The 15,469-nt window shown below is 38.6% G+C and overlaps 1 protein-coding gene across 1 annotated transcript; it reads right to left on the bottom strand.

Moving 5' to 3' along the window:
- Positions 1 to 1,302: 1,302 nt before the first annotated feature.
- Positions 1,303 to 15,219, bottom strand: dnajc25 (DnaJ (Hsp40) homolog, subfamily C, member 25). Its single transcript, XM_084114362.1, has 4 exons — positions 14,892 to 15,219; positions 10,251 to 10,403; positions 5,061 to 5,531; positions 1,303 to 1,881 (listed from the first exon to the last, which is right to left on the bottom strand). Exons 1-4 carry the CDS (start codon positions 15,177 to 15,179, stop codon positions 1,759 to 1,761), a joined length of 1,035 nt encoding a protein of 344 aa, XP_083970488.1. The 5' UTR covers positions 15,180 to 15,219; the 3' UTR covers positions 1,303 to 1,758.
- Positions 15,220 to 15,469: the final 250 nt, after the last annotated feature.

The following is a 15,469-nucleotide window of genomic DNA, read 5'->3' as shown; positions in this document are numbered from 1 at the left end:
TGTGCTGCGTTCACCATGGAGAATAATGCAGACTCATGTTCACAGTAATGCACTATGTTGGTAAGGCAGTCTGACTCTGAGAGGCTTTCAAGCAGAGATGTGAAGCTCAGTCCTACAATCCAAAAACTACTGTAACGAGAAGTCACGTCATCACCGACTGTGCTGTGGTAAAATGCAAGCTACAACAAACTGCAAATTTTCATAACTTTACATTTTGCACACTCTTTAATCCAATGTGACGCACATGATATTTATTTATTTCAGTTTAGCTCTTATTTTTATTCCAAACTGCATGAAATAATCAAATTGCATGGGAAAAGACCAACCAGGATGTACTTCAAAAGTTCTCTTTCTGTGCATCTTTATAAAATATATTTTTAATTGTATTATTGTCCCTTCTAGAGAATGAATCCTAAATGGAAAAACATTAAAAGGAACTGAATTTGAATTGAAGAAAATACAAGCGTTCAGAAGGCATATATGACAAGTCTTTAGGTGAGAGATCGCTTTATGTTCATCTGTGGTTATGCAGAGAACAATATAATTACTGATGACATATTAAAGGGGTGGTATAATGCCCTTTTCACAAGATGTAAAATAAGTCTCTGATGTCCCCAGAGTGTGTGTGTGAAGTTTTAGCTCAAAATACCCCACAGATATATTTATATAGCATGTTAAAATTTTAAGTTTTTGAGGGTGAGCAAAAACACACCGTTTTGTGTCTGTTCCTTTAAATGCAAATGAGCTGCTGCTCCCGGCACAGGGGGCGGAGCTAGAAGAGCTTTCACTCACACACACATGCACTGAAAATTTCAAAAACGTTTAGCCTTTTATGTTCAAACCGGAATCAGACAATGATGGAGAGACTCAAGAAGAAGTGACAACATGTAGAAGCAACAGGACATTTCTGAATGGTTAGTTAATGAATTTATGTAGCTTATGTGTAGTTATCTTCTAGTCATTGATTAGCATATTCTGTCTTGATAATCTATAAATCGTGTTCCCGGGGGTGGGGCTTATGTAAATTTTAGGGTTGGTGATGTCACTAACCCGGGAGGAATGTTGTGTAGTCTCTACCAGCCGTTTGTTGTAGTCCTTAAAAAGCGATTTCTTTAAAAGCAAATATCTCCCTTTGCTTTGAACTTTGAGCGTTGTAACTTTGCAGATGTTGTTTATGCTCAAACAGCAACATTACACACTAACTAAAGTTAGAAAAGTGAAATCATAATCAGCCACCTCTTTAATCTATGGCATGACAACCTTTTTTTATGGTGACATCAACAAAGTCTTCCTAACCAAACCTTAAACTATAAAACTTTATTGAAGTACCATGTAACGGGACATTTAGATATGACTTTATATATATGCAAATAAAAGGCTTTGAGATACAGCATAGGATCAGACGTAACATTTATAGCAGACATGTAGAAGAACAAACAGAGGGACAGAATCCTTCAGTGATTGAAATGAGGCATTTTTCAAACTGTAACACTCGGTTTCTCTAGCCTGTGATCAGATTCATCCTGGTAAAACAACACACAATGTTTTGAGATGGTCATTTTTCCCAAACGGTCTCAATTGATCCTCTTATGCAAACAGAAGTCACATGATCCTCCATAGGTACAATCAAATCTCCTTTATAGTCTTATATCATATGAGAAAAGGCAGCCTTATAAATCAGGTGCACATCGTGAGTCCATTGTAAACGAGTGTTATTACACACACACATCTGGGACGGCACTGTGTGTGTGTGTGTGGTCAATCGTCAGCGAAAGTGATGCGTCCGGGACCCTCGCTCCTCATCCAGCGCCTGTAGCGTTTCCATCGCGAGTCTGTGGCCATCTTCATCTTCATCTCCTCCTCCTGCTCCTCTCGGTAGGCCTTTCACAAACACACAGTATCATCAGTCTGTCTGTACGCCTAAACACACACACACATACAACACCACCACACACCAGGGACGTGCACAGGGGGGTTGCTCAGGTTGCCCGGGCAACTGCCCATATGCCCTTCTCGACTCACCTTGCCCTTCCGAGGAAAAAATAATAATAATAATAGGGCTGTCAAAGTTAGCGCGTTAATAACGCGTTAACGCAAAATCATATTAACGGCACTAATTTTTTTAACGGGCGATTAACGCAGCGCATATTTTCTGTTTGACCCGTGGCCCAACCCCTAGTTGGAGAAATGGAGATACACCGTGTTGGCAACTTAGCGACATTGCAGACCCCTTTAGCGATTTTTTTTCCTTCAACAGAGCGCCCAAACCTTATTTAGTCTACCGTCTACCGCCGGTACTGCTCTCTCTCTCTCGCACTCTCTCTCTCTCTCTCTCTCTCTCTCTCTCTCTCTCTCTCTCGGAGGAGCAGCGCTTTAATTCTGTTATGTTGCTTCTGTAATTTTACAAATATACACGGATATTGTCTTTAGCTTATGTGTATTTGATTTCACCAGACGACGGCTCGATTATCAGAATTTTTGTGCAGATTAACGTCTTGGAAGGGAGAGCTGGTTATGTTTATTGGGTCGCGTTTCAGTCACAATTTCAAATTCATTCCGTTGTTTGACAACAGAAACAGTAAAATATACCAATGAAAACTGTTTTATTGAGAATTTAGCTTCATCAAAATGGGCACAGAGAGAGACAAACTACAATGTAATAATAAATGCTAAATGTACATTTAGCATTTTCAGAAGAGCTGCCCTGTCATGCAAAAATCTAAACATTTTTTTGTTAGTAAATTGCTCAGTGCAAAGAAAGAGAAGTAATGGGAACATGGCATTTCTTTGTTCTTTCTACATGTGTCTAATAGACATGAACAAGCTCTTTGAAAAAACATCTATGACCTTTGAAACATGTCTCGTCTTCATGCTCTATATTGACTATGGTTTCAATAATAAACATACATTTGCATAAAGCATCTATATTTATCCATGCCCACGTTGATTAGAGTATTACAAACTTGAAAAGTATTAATTTAAGGTATATTTAGAACAAATAAAAAAATGTGCGATTAAATGCGATTAATCACGAGTTAACTCACGACAATCATGCGATTAATCGATTAAAAAATTTAATCGATTGACAGCCCTAAATAATAATAATCGTACAATGGATGCAGAATTTCACGTAGGCCTAGATAAATAAAAATAAATTAAAAAAAATCCTCAAAAGCCTCATTTACTTCCATTCGGGCACCGAAAGTGAAAGTCAGTAGGGGAAGGGCAAACTCTGTCGCGACCGGCACCTCAGCTGAGCCTGCATGAGCGGCCCTAGAAGGAGATTGTCGCGGTTGTCGGGTGAGACGACTCAACGTTGTCGGAAAAGGTGAGTTTGTGATGTATAACAAACAAACGATCATCATCATCAAGTTTTATGAAATTAATTAAAATCCAGGCTGAGTTTGCCACGTTTAGCCTAAAAAATCTGACGGACTGATAGCTTGCAGACAAGCAGCCTAGCTAGGCTACTATTTTTTTGGTAGCCTAGCAAAAAGGTCAGAGCAACTGCCCCTCAAAATTCCTGTGCACGTCCCTGCAACACACTCCTCATTAATATGATGAAAAACAGGTTCATCACTGATTAATGACGTAATTATGAATGTTTCTATTCCGAATATTTAATAGGACTGGGGGATCTGATTTTTAATCATTTTAAATTATTTGCAGAAAAACATGTGAACTTAAAGCTTATAAAGTTCACTGTGCTAAGGCACACATATATACATACACATACATACACACACACATATATATATATGCGTGTTTTGAGATGGTCATATTTTATATATACATATATATTTCACACATATATATATATACATATATATATATATATATATATATATATATATATATATATATATATATATACATACATACATATATATATATATATATATATATATATATTCATTCATTCATTCATACATCATTTATATACACATTCATTTATACATAAATTTGATATATAAATCACACACACATACATTCATTCATAAATTTCATTCATATATTTTATATATATATATATATATATATATATATATATATATATATATATATATATATATATAAGAAATGTATGTATGAATGAATGTGTGTATATATATAGTCCTGGTCAGAATTATTGCCACCTTTGGTAAATATGATCAAAGATGGCTGTAAAAATTGTTTATCCTTTTGATCTTTCTTTTTTTTTTTAATCAAAAAAATCTAACCTTTCATTGAAGTTAATCAAATTAAAGTGTGGTGAAAATCACATTACAAAAAAGAGTGTTTTTCTCTAATTAATTGTTGGTCACACTTATTGGCAACCCTAGAAAGTCTTATGAGTAAAATCTCTCTGAAGTATATTCCCAGTCATATTTACATTAACATTAGGGTGACTGGGAACGTGAAATGATCCAGCCATGTTTAAATAAATATGAGGAAACACAAAAGCCAAATTCCCTAAATCATCCATCACAATTAATTAAACCAGAGACTGTAGTTCTGATGTGCAGCAAAATATGTTAAACATTTGAAGAATTGAAAATTCCCATTTCCAACATCATTTGTCTATATTGTCTTAATTAAATTAAATGCATGCTTGAAAAAAAATTGTTTATGCTACAAAATTAGTCAGTTCCTCTAAGCCAAGGTAGTTTGTTTAACAGTTTCATAACTCAAATATCAACTTTCTCAGACTACATTAAAATACACTGTAAATGCGAACATGGAACTCAATGAAAATAATTCAATAATAAAACCCATGTCCTCACACTCTATGATGATGTGTCGCTCATGGTTGGCTGTTGTGATTCAATAATTAAATCAAACCATAGAAAAACTGCTAAAAATTTAATTAAACGTCAATATAAGTTTGATTTATTAATTGATTATATAAAAATGACGACAGAATTGCAATTATAATGTAAAACTGAAGAAATGCATTATGATTATGATCGTATTTAAAATGCTAGAAAAGAGCTAGAAAATTGTGGCAAATATTTATCAGTTTTAAACCGTGTATAGCATGTCGTATATGTTGGCCGAAATGAACGAAATCTTCTCCAAACCTCATAATTCTCCTTGATCCAGAGCTGCTGCTTCAGGAAGGTTTCGATCAGGCCGCTGTCCAGACTGTCAAACTGAGCCTGCGACATCTTCATGTTCTTGCGGATGATGTAAAGTCTCTCCTCCTCCCCATACTCCTCCCCACGGACGGTGAAACGGTAAAACCACGAGCAGTGCCACGCCACGAAGGTGCACAGATGGTACGGGAACAGGATGATTTTACACAGCAGAATGTCAGACACGTTGGGCTTCTGATATCCACCTTTGATGTCGATCTTGTTCTTGATGATGTCTCTGATAATCTGCTCCTCTTCCTCGCGGATCTCCTCTTTGGATCGCCGGTTCTTCCCCTTCTCTTTGGTTCTGTTGAGAAGACCTTGCTGCTTGGCCAGTTCGGCAGCCTGGATGCGATATTTGGGGACGGTCATCAGGTAGTTGATGGCTTCTGTGTAGCTACTCCACCAGCTGTAATACTGCAAACAAATAAAAACATCTGCTTGTTAAATGGACAGCTCTTGCTCTAACAGCTGTCGGTATGATCCATATACGAAATATTAATGTGCTGACTGTCATCAATCTACGGCAGGGCTCTTAACCCTCCCTTAATCATTCCCTCGCGGGTCAAAATGACCCGAAGCTCTAAAATTATACTTTTTTTTTTTTTGGTCCAAAAAAGTTAATTTTATTTCATTTTGATGTTTTTTAATGCACTTTTTTTGGAGATTTTTTGTTATTTTTTATTTTATTTGCCTTAAAATTACTAGATTTGATCAAAAAATAATAAATAGTCATTTAAGCACATTCCTCACATTCATTCAACTTAAATTGAAAATCTCACAATTTCATGCATAACCTTTTTAATTCAGCTCGAAATATAATATCTTACATCGGGAGTCTTTGCCGACCTCTTGTGGAAATAAATAATATAACATGATATTTCATAACTCTAGCCACTTGATGGCCTTATAGCTCTATTTGGAGCAAATGAGCGGTTCCTCTGGATTCTAAAGTCAGTTCGCTTTTAGTATGCATTCAGATACACTTGTAGACATTATACAATTATTTTTTGGTAAAGTTTTAGCGTTTTTGAGCATTTTTCTATGTGTACTAAAGCATTCCTCTCATTCCTAAGGGGTCAAATTGATCACAAAACTCCTCAAATTTTGGTGTATTCGTGGTTCAAGTGTGACAAAAGTCCTAGGCTCTTGGACCCCTTTAAAAAGAATAATAATAATAATACGATTTTCGGGTCAAAATGACCTGAGGGAAGGATGAGGGTTAAACCCCAGTCCTGGAGGGGCTGCTGTCCTGCAGTGTTTGGTTCTAACATTAGTCAAACAGAGAGTTCAGGTTTGTGTGATTAGAGATAAACTCTGGAAGACAGATGTCCTTCAGGACCGGAGCTGAAGAGCCATGACCTGCGGTGGATGAAATATAGTTCTTAGTAAATTATTAAACGCAACTCATTGGCTCTTCCTCCACTAACACACAAGTAATCACATGAGAGTAAGTATGACCACAACATCACATTGCTGCCGCACTCAATCCAAAGTTGTTTCTGGTAATTGCTGTTAATGGGACTGTAGAGAATCTTTGCGGTGGTTTTGTTCCGTCAGACAACGTCTTTGAGTAAGGTGACGCTTCAAATAAAGATTGTCACCACATCATTACACCAGTAGGTGGCGACAAGTGACTGATAAAAAATGTATTTCTCATTGAAACATTCCTTCAAGTCTTTATGAGTGAGTCATTGAATCATTCATTCAAATTGAAACTACATTCAAATTACGTTTAGATTTTTTCAAATAGACTGCAGCAATTAACATTTTGTCAGAATCTCTAGGAAATTACATGTTATTTTTGTTTAGTTGTCTATTCGGAATAATGAGACAATCATGATCTCTATTTTAAACCAATTAAAAAAAATTGTGATTCTCAATTTATCTAGTCTCTTGCATCTCTACCTTGAACCAAGGATACAATGACACTGGATCTTTAAGTCTGTGACGTACAGTTCAGAGTTTATAGCCCACAATGAATTTGCTTTGTAACCCCCCTTTGGCTGTTCAAAGAGTGTCTATGCAACCGAGTAGTGGGTAATAATACTTCAATCCCACCAGGGGCCTGTACCATGATGGTAGTTGAACAAACTCAGGGTTAGTTTCGAGTTGACAAACCCAAACCAATCCAACAGGGCTTTGTTGGTCCCATGATGCTGATCATCAGCTTTCTGAGATCCTGAGTTTAGGAGTGACATCAGTAGCGAACAGCCAATCACATGCTGAGAAAGAGTGAAACTGAGATTAATTTCTCGCGAGAGAAGCAGCACGATTCACTTACTAAATAAAAGTATTAAAATATTAAGAATTTAAACAAATTTACACAGCAAGAAGAAAATGGCTGTCTATGAAAGAGGACAACTAAAAGAAAAAGTCTCGCTACTGTATTTATATTACCTTTATATATTTATTCATTTAAACCCTTGCGTAATAATAATTGATTAACTAAAATTGTACGTGTGATCAATTAAGGGGTATAATAATTACATAAATAATATCTAAATCAGGGGTCGGCAAGTAACTTTGGCCACGGGCCAATATTTTTTTTAGCCAGTAGGTGGCGGGCCAGCTACACAGAGTAGGCCTATGGATACAAATTAAATACTCTTATATAGGCCTATAATCGCAGAATATGATGGGTCCGTCACCGTCCGTGGATCATTCGTTCAATCGTTTTTTCAAATTAAAACCAAAAATAAAAAGATGAAAAACGACTTGTTTTTCCATTATTTATTTCCTGAACTAAAATGAAAAAAAAAAACGAATAACGACAGGTTTTCTGATTGTGCTCAGATCAAAAATAGAACAAATGAATTACTGGATTAGACTAATTTTAATTTTTATTTTTTATTTTGAATTTAACACTTTAAGCATCAAGGAAATCATTTTAAACAGATCAAGTAGGCTACTATTGTGGTAACAGATTACAGCCATTTTAATAAAGGTGTGAATCATGCCTCATTCGCTTACAGTCCGACTTTGGAACTTTATTCCTTTTTTATTATTATTATTTATTCGGGACACACACATACACACCTAAGGTTTAAGGAGGTCTGTCAATATAAATATTACGCTATTTTAACATTGTAGGCCTACTGTCAGCAGAGAAAAAAATGCCATGCACAGAAAAAATTTATGAAATATAAATAACATAAATTAAATAGGACAAAGCAGCCTATCACTCAGATTTCTAAGCAACATAAACGAAAATCATATTGCCCTACTGACAAATGAAGTAGGCTATTTTCTGCCGAACTATTTAAAACATCCTTGCAAAAAAAAAGAATGTTGTTGGCTGACAATGGTTTCAGTACCAAACAGCTCCTCAGAGCTAGGTGTAGCCTACAGGTGGTCAGAATTAAGTGCGGATACGCCGTCAAAAGGTGTCGGGATGGGCTATTGTCAGTCAGACCGCCCGCTCCGTCCAAAGTACACCAGAGTTCTGACCGCTACCGTCTTTTGACGTGCGAATGGACACAAAGTGGTCAAGCGTATAACTAGACGCGGCAGGTGCGAATTTGACGCGCTATTCGCGTCCGGTTTGAATGTACAGTTATACTTTAAAATGTAATCCCGCGCCGCATGATTCCCTATGTTCGTTTCACACAGTATGCGGCGGTGAAATCGCCGTGCGACTACGGCTTTTCTCAAGTATTGGAAGAGTTTTGTGCAGCATTTAGGACTTCCAAAATAATCCGGCGGGCCAGAAAATATTGCTGGCGGGCCAGTTTTGGCCCGCGGGCCGCCAGTTGCCGTTCCCTGATCTAAATCATACAAAATTATTATTCTAAATAAGCATTACTAAAAGCCAGACGATTCTGTCTTTAAAAATCATTTGCTGTGTAGTGTCCTTTAATTTGGAGTAGAAACAGGAGGAGTGCCCCGGACCAGGTTAGCCGTGCAGCATGAGTTACTCTGGCGATGAACACTGCTAAAAGCCAAACCACATAGTGCCTAAAACCCAGGGTTGGCGCAAAATAAGGCAACTTCTACATTAATCCGGATACATTTGAAAACGGCGTTTTCGTTTATAAACACTCTCCGTCCACACTAGCGTCTTCAGGCGTTTCAGTCCGGATGAGAAACTTTTGAAAAACGCCTCAATTCACCTTTACTGCGCATGTGTAAAACCCCACAAAAGATCACTGATATGATTCAGATGGAAAAATAAATAATGAAGTTATCGCGCAATTCTTCTGACAGGATAATTTTATTTAGTAAAATACCTCACCATCCACTGATGCGGTCCAGGTCGCACGCAGTCACCATATGTTTGGTCTATAACGCGACTCATGTATTACCGCAGGAGAGCAAATGTGAGTAAATTCTGTCATCTTTGCAGGACTGTGATATGAAGAGTGTGCAATGTAGTAATATTTTCAGCAGCAGTGTGAAAGTGGTGCACATAACACGCACAATACTGGTAATAAACATGAATATCTATTGGTACAATATGCGTCACATGACTAAATTTACGTCACTTTTTTTAAAATTGCACCGGTTTCACAGTCCACACTACAACGTGAAAATGTTGTGGTTTTCATTAATAAAAGTTTTCATTAATAAAGACGCCGTCTCAGTGTGGACGGAAGGCCAAAACGGAGAGAAAAATATACGTTTTCAAACGAAAGCGTATTAGTATGGACATGGCCTAAATTGAAACACACCTGGCTAGCCACCTAAACCGGCTTCATGCTACAGGCCCCAGGTCTCTATAAGCCTTACAGTTTGGGATCCACAACAATTTTAGTAAAGACCAGTATTCGTACTGCACTTGTTGCTGTGCACCCAATTGATGGGATTTAAAATTTGGTGTGCATCTTCAAAAAGTCATTGTGCCTTTGTGTAGTTCTGTCAGAACTGAAGGACGTTCAGAAGACGCCATTCAACATAGTCAAGATGGTTGACGATTGCATTGGCTCCTATCTGCAAACTGATCTGACGAACCAAAATTATTTTGTCTTTTCGTCATGAGGGTTTGTAAATGATACACAGGAAATTGGAGTCTCTGAGATTTATAGAATCTAAACTTATTTAGAGCAGAAAAATAAGGAAGATGATGAAGAAACTCTCCAGTATGTTGGCTTTTTCAAGCCAATGGCAATGAATGAAGTGAGGAAGTGACCAGCTTACCTGAAACAGTGAGATCGCACAAATAGTCACGAGAATCACTATCCTAACGTCTACTTTGGGAGCAAGTCTTCTCCTGTAGTAGGTGTAGTAGTGGCTGTAATATTCCTCTGGGTGGTCCAGCATGTAGTCATAGTCCTTACGTAACTCTTCATCCTGAAAATCACAAAATTAGAGATCTTATTACTTATTATTAGAGAATGTCTAATAAGGGGAGAACTTCCACTCTCAGGAAACTTCCGGCTTCTGAACTGGTTGCAGTTCCACTCTGGCTCCACATGAGGGCGCTCACAGGACGAGTGCAGTTCCACTCTGGCTCCATATGGGGGCGCTCACAGGACGAGTGCAGTTCCACTCTGGCTCCATATGGGGGCGCTCACAGGACGAGTGCAGGATGAATGGAGGTCTATGGCGCTATACCCCTCAAAATCCACTTTTCTCAGGATATAATTTTTTGTCTAGTAATTTGAATGTTGTATTCGAAAGGAGATGCAAAGAAATTACACATTGCTGGGTGTTAGATTTTTTAGAGTCACTTATTTGCTTTAAAAAGTCTTTTAAAGTGTCAATGACGTCATACACATCGTACGACCAGAGATACTGCTTTACGGCAATCCTTCAGTCACTTTAGTGCTTTCGCGCTCTGCACTTTCTTTTCTCTCGAGGCATCAACAACACAGCTGACACAGGCAAACACACAACACAGCTGACACAGGCAAACACACAACACAGCTGACACAGGCAAACACACGTGCTAGAAGAGTTTTTGTTTTGTTGTTTTAAAAGACTACGCCGAAAATACACACACACACACACACAATGCCATCAAGCGGTATCTCTGGTCTTAATCAGTCCTTCACTGACCAATCAGCGTTCATTAGCAGAATGCTAGCGTGTTATGGGCAACAACAACTCAACCTGTAAGAAATCGAAAGGACATAAGTACTCGTTCATTCAACTTTCGACCTATAACCGGATATATAATATAATATATAATCGGATTATTACTATCCACCTTATTCCTGACGAGTTTACTGCGTGTTGAATTATGGGTGCACTTCCGGTTTGGGGAACTTCCATTCAAAAAGGCTGAAACGAATAATTTCAAATCATAAGGTTGCCCTACAAATAAAGCTGATCGTCAATTTTCCTTCATGATTCTTAAAATATTATTATTTTAACGTGACATGTTATAACAAGAATATCTATGGCAAGAGCTCTTTTCAGTCGCTGCTTTCTTTTCCTCGTGATTATTTTCTTTTTTCCCTTTGCAATCCGCTGTACAAGTAGGAAAAAGGACAACATATGCTGCACATTTGTGGTCTGTTCTGCCGATTTAATTTACGATATATTCCATTAATAATTCACTGGAATGCACAAAGAATATCTCGTTATTCTCCTCAAATCCTCACGTCTCTTTCCAGGTTTATTTTCACAGGTAAATGCAATTTATAATCTGTCAAAATGACGGAAATCACTTTGAAATAGTATCGCGTAATACTGAAGTTAATGAACATTTTTGATTAAGGCAACATTAGTTACATAATACAGATATATATATACATATATATTACTGTTGAGAATTCCTCTGGATCACATGACGTAGCCAGTCAGGGGAGGAGTTAAGTCTCCTCAGGTGCACTTAATCACTAGTGTTTGGTGTGTTGGTGTGTGCCAGATGCAATGGAAGCAGACTGTCCGTTCTTTCTCTCCTAATGAGAACCTGTTGTAGAGTTGATGTGTTCCTGACAATGTAAGTTTGTGTTCTTTTGATTTGTTTTATAATGTTAATTCTTGAGATTCTGTTCGTGTTGAATTCTGAAATGTTCTATGTGATTACTCTACTTATGTTTCAGTGTTTCTTACTAGTTTGATGTTGAACTGTTTAGGATTGGATTATGAGATTAATGATTTATTAGTTGAAGTTCTATGGTGTTAAAGATTCTGTTTGTTGTTTATTTGTTTATAGAAACCATACAACTCTATATCTGATTCCCATTCCACTCTATGGCTGATCTGTTACAATAAATGAGTATGGACTGAGTACTGGACCCCTGTGTTTTAATGGACACACCATCCTGGTAGCACATTTCCTGAACTAAACATCCAAAACTTTACAATTACTACAGTGATATTTAACCAAAGACTCGCGCTTTTGGGGTTGTTTGGTCTGTTGAAAGCACCTTGTTGATGCTTTTACACTTTTAAATGTCCTTTTAATGTTCGATGGTTAAAGGGTGAGTAGATTAATATCATCTCATTGTGACACTTTTTTAACGTATTGCGTTCATAGAGCGAGCCTTTACTTTTCACTGATTGTTTACAGCTTAATGGAAGTTACACCCATAATTCACGCAAAGTGTCATGTGGCGTACGAATAATGTGGATAGACTATTTACCATGTCTTAATTATGCAAGGGAAAGCAATATGTGAATGTAGGTAAGGACAAGCTACATTTGAATGTGATATTGGTGATTCAGTTTGGGAGAAAGCATGCTAATGTTACAACATATGTCGTTGGGGTGTTTTCATTGTGGTTCGACTATTGGCGCTTTTCCATTACCAGTACCAGCTCGACTCGACTCGCCTCGGCTCGGCTCGCTTTTCGCTCCGTTTTCCATTGCAGATAGTACCTCCACAATAGTACCTGGTCGTCATAGCGACGCCGCAGGAAACTGCCGTGACTTAATCTTTTACGCGAGACACACCCGCTTCCCACACACACAGGACAATGGAGGAAATCGAGTGTATGCTGTTTTTGTTTTTGCTGTTTTTTATTCAGGATACTCCGTCTGGCGCGTGCAATGATGACGCAGTGAATAGTAACGATTCTCTCTGACCAATCAGCAGTCTGCCTTGTTTTCACGTCACATTTTAGTATCGCCTCAGCTCGCCTCAGCCCGCTTATGGCGCTTTTCCACTACACAGTACCAGCTCGCCTCGGCTCGGCTCTGTTTGGTTTTCCACTGTGTAAAAGTTGTACCTGTACCTGCTTCCAGGTACTTTTTTTCGTACCACCTCCGGCGAGGTTCTAAGCGGGCTGAGACGATACTAAAATGTGACGTGAAAACACGGCAGACTGCTGATTGGTCAGCGAGAATCGTCACTATTCCCTGCGTCATCATTGCACGCGTCAGACGGAGTATCCTGAATTAAAAAAAACAGCAAAAAACAAAAACATCCAAAAACAGCATACACTCGATTTCCTCCATTGTCCTGTGTGTGTGGGTAGCGGGTGTGTCTCGCGTAAAAGATTAAGTCACGGCAGTTTCCTGCGGCGTCGCTATGACGACCAGGTACTATTGTGGAGGTACTATCTGCAATGGAAAACGGAGCGAAAAGCGAGCCGAGGCGAGTCGAGTTGAGCTGGTACTGGTAATGGAAAAGCGCCATTAGAACCTCGCCGGAGGTGGTACGAAAAAAAGTACCTGGAAGCAGGTACAGGTACAACTTTTACACAGTGGAAAACCAAACAAAGCCGAGTCGAGCTGAGCCGAGGCGAGCTGGTACTGTGTAGTGGAAAAGCGCCATATGTGCCTAGATTAACAAAAGTGTATTCAAGAGCGGCGGTTTGAGTGGGTTTTCTTCACTCTTGTGGACACAAAAAGCTGGATTTGCCAAAGTTTGCGGAATCTTTTTTAGACATTTAAAAGATCAACCACAAATTTCACATCGGGTTGAAGTTGGTCATATGATTTGCTGCTGAAATTTCACTATTGTGACCACAACTTTACTAAGTTGCAGACTTCTGTTTTAATGGGATAATAGTTCACCCAAAAATGAAAATGTTGTTGTTAATTACTCACCCTCGTGTCGTTCCAAACCCGTAAGACTTTCGTTCATCTTCTGAACACAAATGAAGATCTTTTTGATGAAATCTTAGAGATTTCTGTCCCTCCATTGACAGCTACGCAACTACCACTGTGACGCTTCAAAACATTCATAAAGAGATCATAAAACTAATCCATATGAATTGAGCGGTTTAGTCCAAATTTTCTGAAGAGACTCGATCGCTTTATACGATGAACAGATTTAATTTAGGCTTTTATTCACATATAAACATTCATCACCTCGCACACCAGCTGTGGTAAACAGAAGCTCAAGCATGTTCGCTTGGCGCGCGAGAACAAACCTCATTGGTTCTTCAAACATGTTGCATAACGAGAATGAACTTCATTGGTTCTCATGCTTTACGCTTGCATTTACCACAGCTAATGTGTGAGTTGATGAATGTTTGAATGTGAATAAAAGCTTAAATTCAGTCTGTTCATCATATAAAGTGACTGCGTCTCTTCAGAAAATTTGGACTTAATTCATATGGATTAGTTTTACGATCTCTTTATGAACTTTTTGAAGCTTCAAAGTGGTAGTTGCGTAGCTGTCAATGGAGGGAGAGAAATCTCTCAGATTTCATCAAAAAGATCTTCATTTGTGTTCTGAAGATGAACGAAAGTCTTATGGGTTTGGAACGACATCAGGGTGAGTGACAATGACAGAATTTTAATTTTTGGGTGAACTATCCCTTTAATGCGCATTCTGACTATTATGAAACTCTAGAATATCCACCTCAACTCAATTTTACGCGCAATCGGAATGAAGATGTTAGATAGTGCTGCATAGTTAGTTTTCGGGGTTAACGTTACCTTGAGTGTCTCGTAAGCGGTAGCGACGAGCAGGAACTTTTGATGCGCGGTGTCGCGGGTGTCTCCGGTCTCTCCGGGCTGGTACCGGTCCGGGTGGTACTTTCGGGCCAGCTGACGGTACGCGCGACCGATCTCCGCTTTACTGGACTCACGCGAAACCCCAAGCACTTCATAGCAACTCTGAGTCCCGCAATACAGTCCCTCGATGAGCGCGGCGACCGAAGAAACCCCCAAAATAAAGACAAAACAGATCCATAAAGTGAGTCTCAGCTCCACGGACGCGGCCATGTCAGCATTCTGATGCTGCGGTCGCTCGCTGATGACGCAACCTACACGTGTTGAACACTACAGTCTACGGTTGAACACTGTGCAAAAATCTTTTCCAATCTCGTGTCAAATTACTAGTCAAGTCTGTCTTCATGGTCCCTTGCCCATTTTGACTACTCTAATCTAGCTTTTCAAATAATTTTTTTAGATCAATTCTTAATTAAACTCAGACCTCTTTGGATAATAAAGTCAGTGACCAAGAATGGAAAGACTTCTGGCCTCTTCGACTAAAAAGAAATCTTCTGGGGTTT

This window comes from Abramis brama, assembly GCF_963993115.1.
Source record: "Abramis brama genome assembly, chromosome: 5".
NCBI classification, from domain to species: domain Eukaryota; kingdom Metazoa; phylum Chordata; class Actinopteri; order Cypriniformes; family Leuciscidae; genus Abramis; species Abramis brama.
This window is presented reverse-complemented; position numbering and strand designations above follow the sequence as displayed.

Coding starts and splice junctions, on each gene's coding strand:
- dnajc25 (XM_084114362.1), bottom strand. CDS start 15,179: ATGGCCGCGTCCGTGGAGCTGAGACTCACTTTATGGATCTGTTTTGTC. Junction 5,532..10,250: donor GTGCGATCTCACTGTTTCAG/GTAAGCTGGTCA, acceptor ATTTGTTTGCAG/TATTACAGCTGGTGGAGTAG. Junction 1,882..5,060: donor GGATCAAGGAGAATTATGAG/GTTTGGAGAAGA, acceptor TGTTTGTGAAAG/GCCTACCGAGAGGAGCAGGA.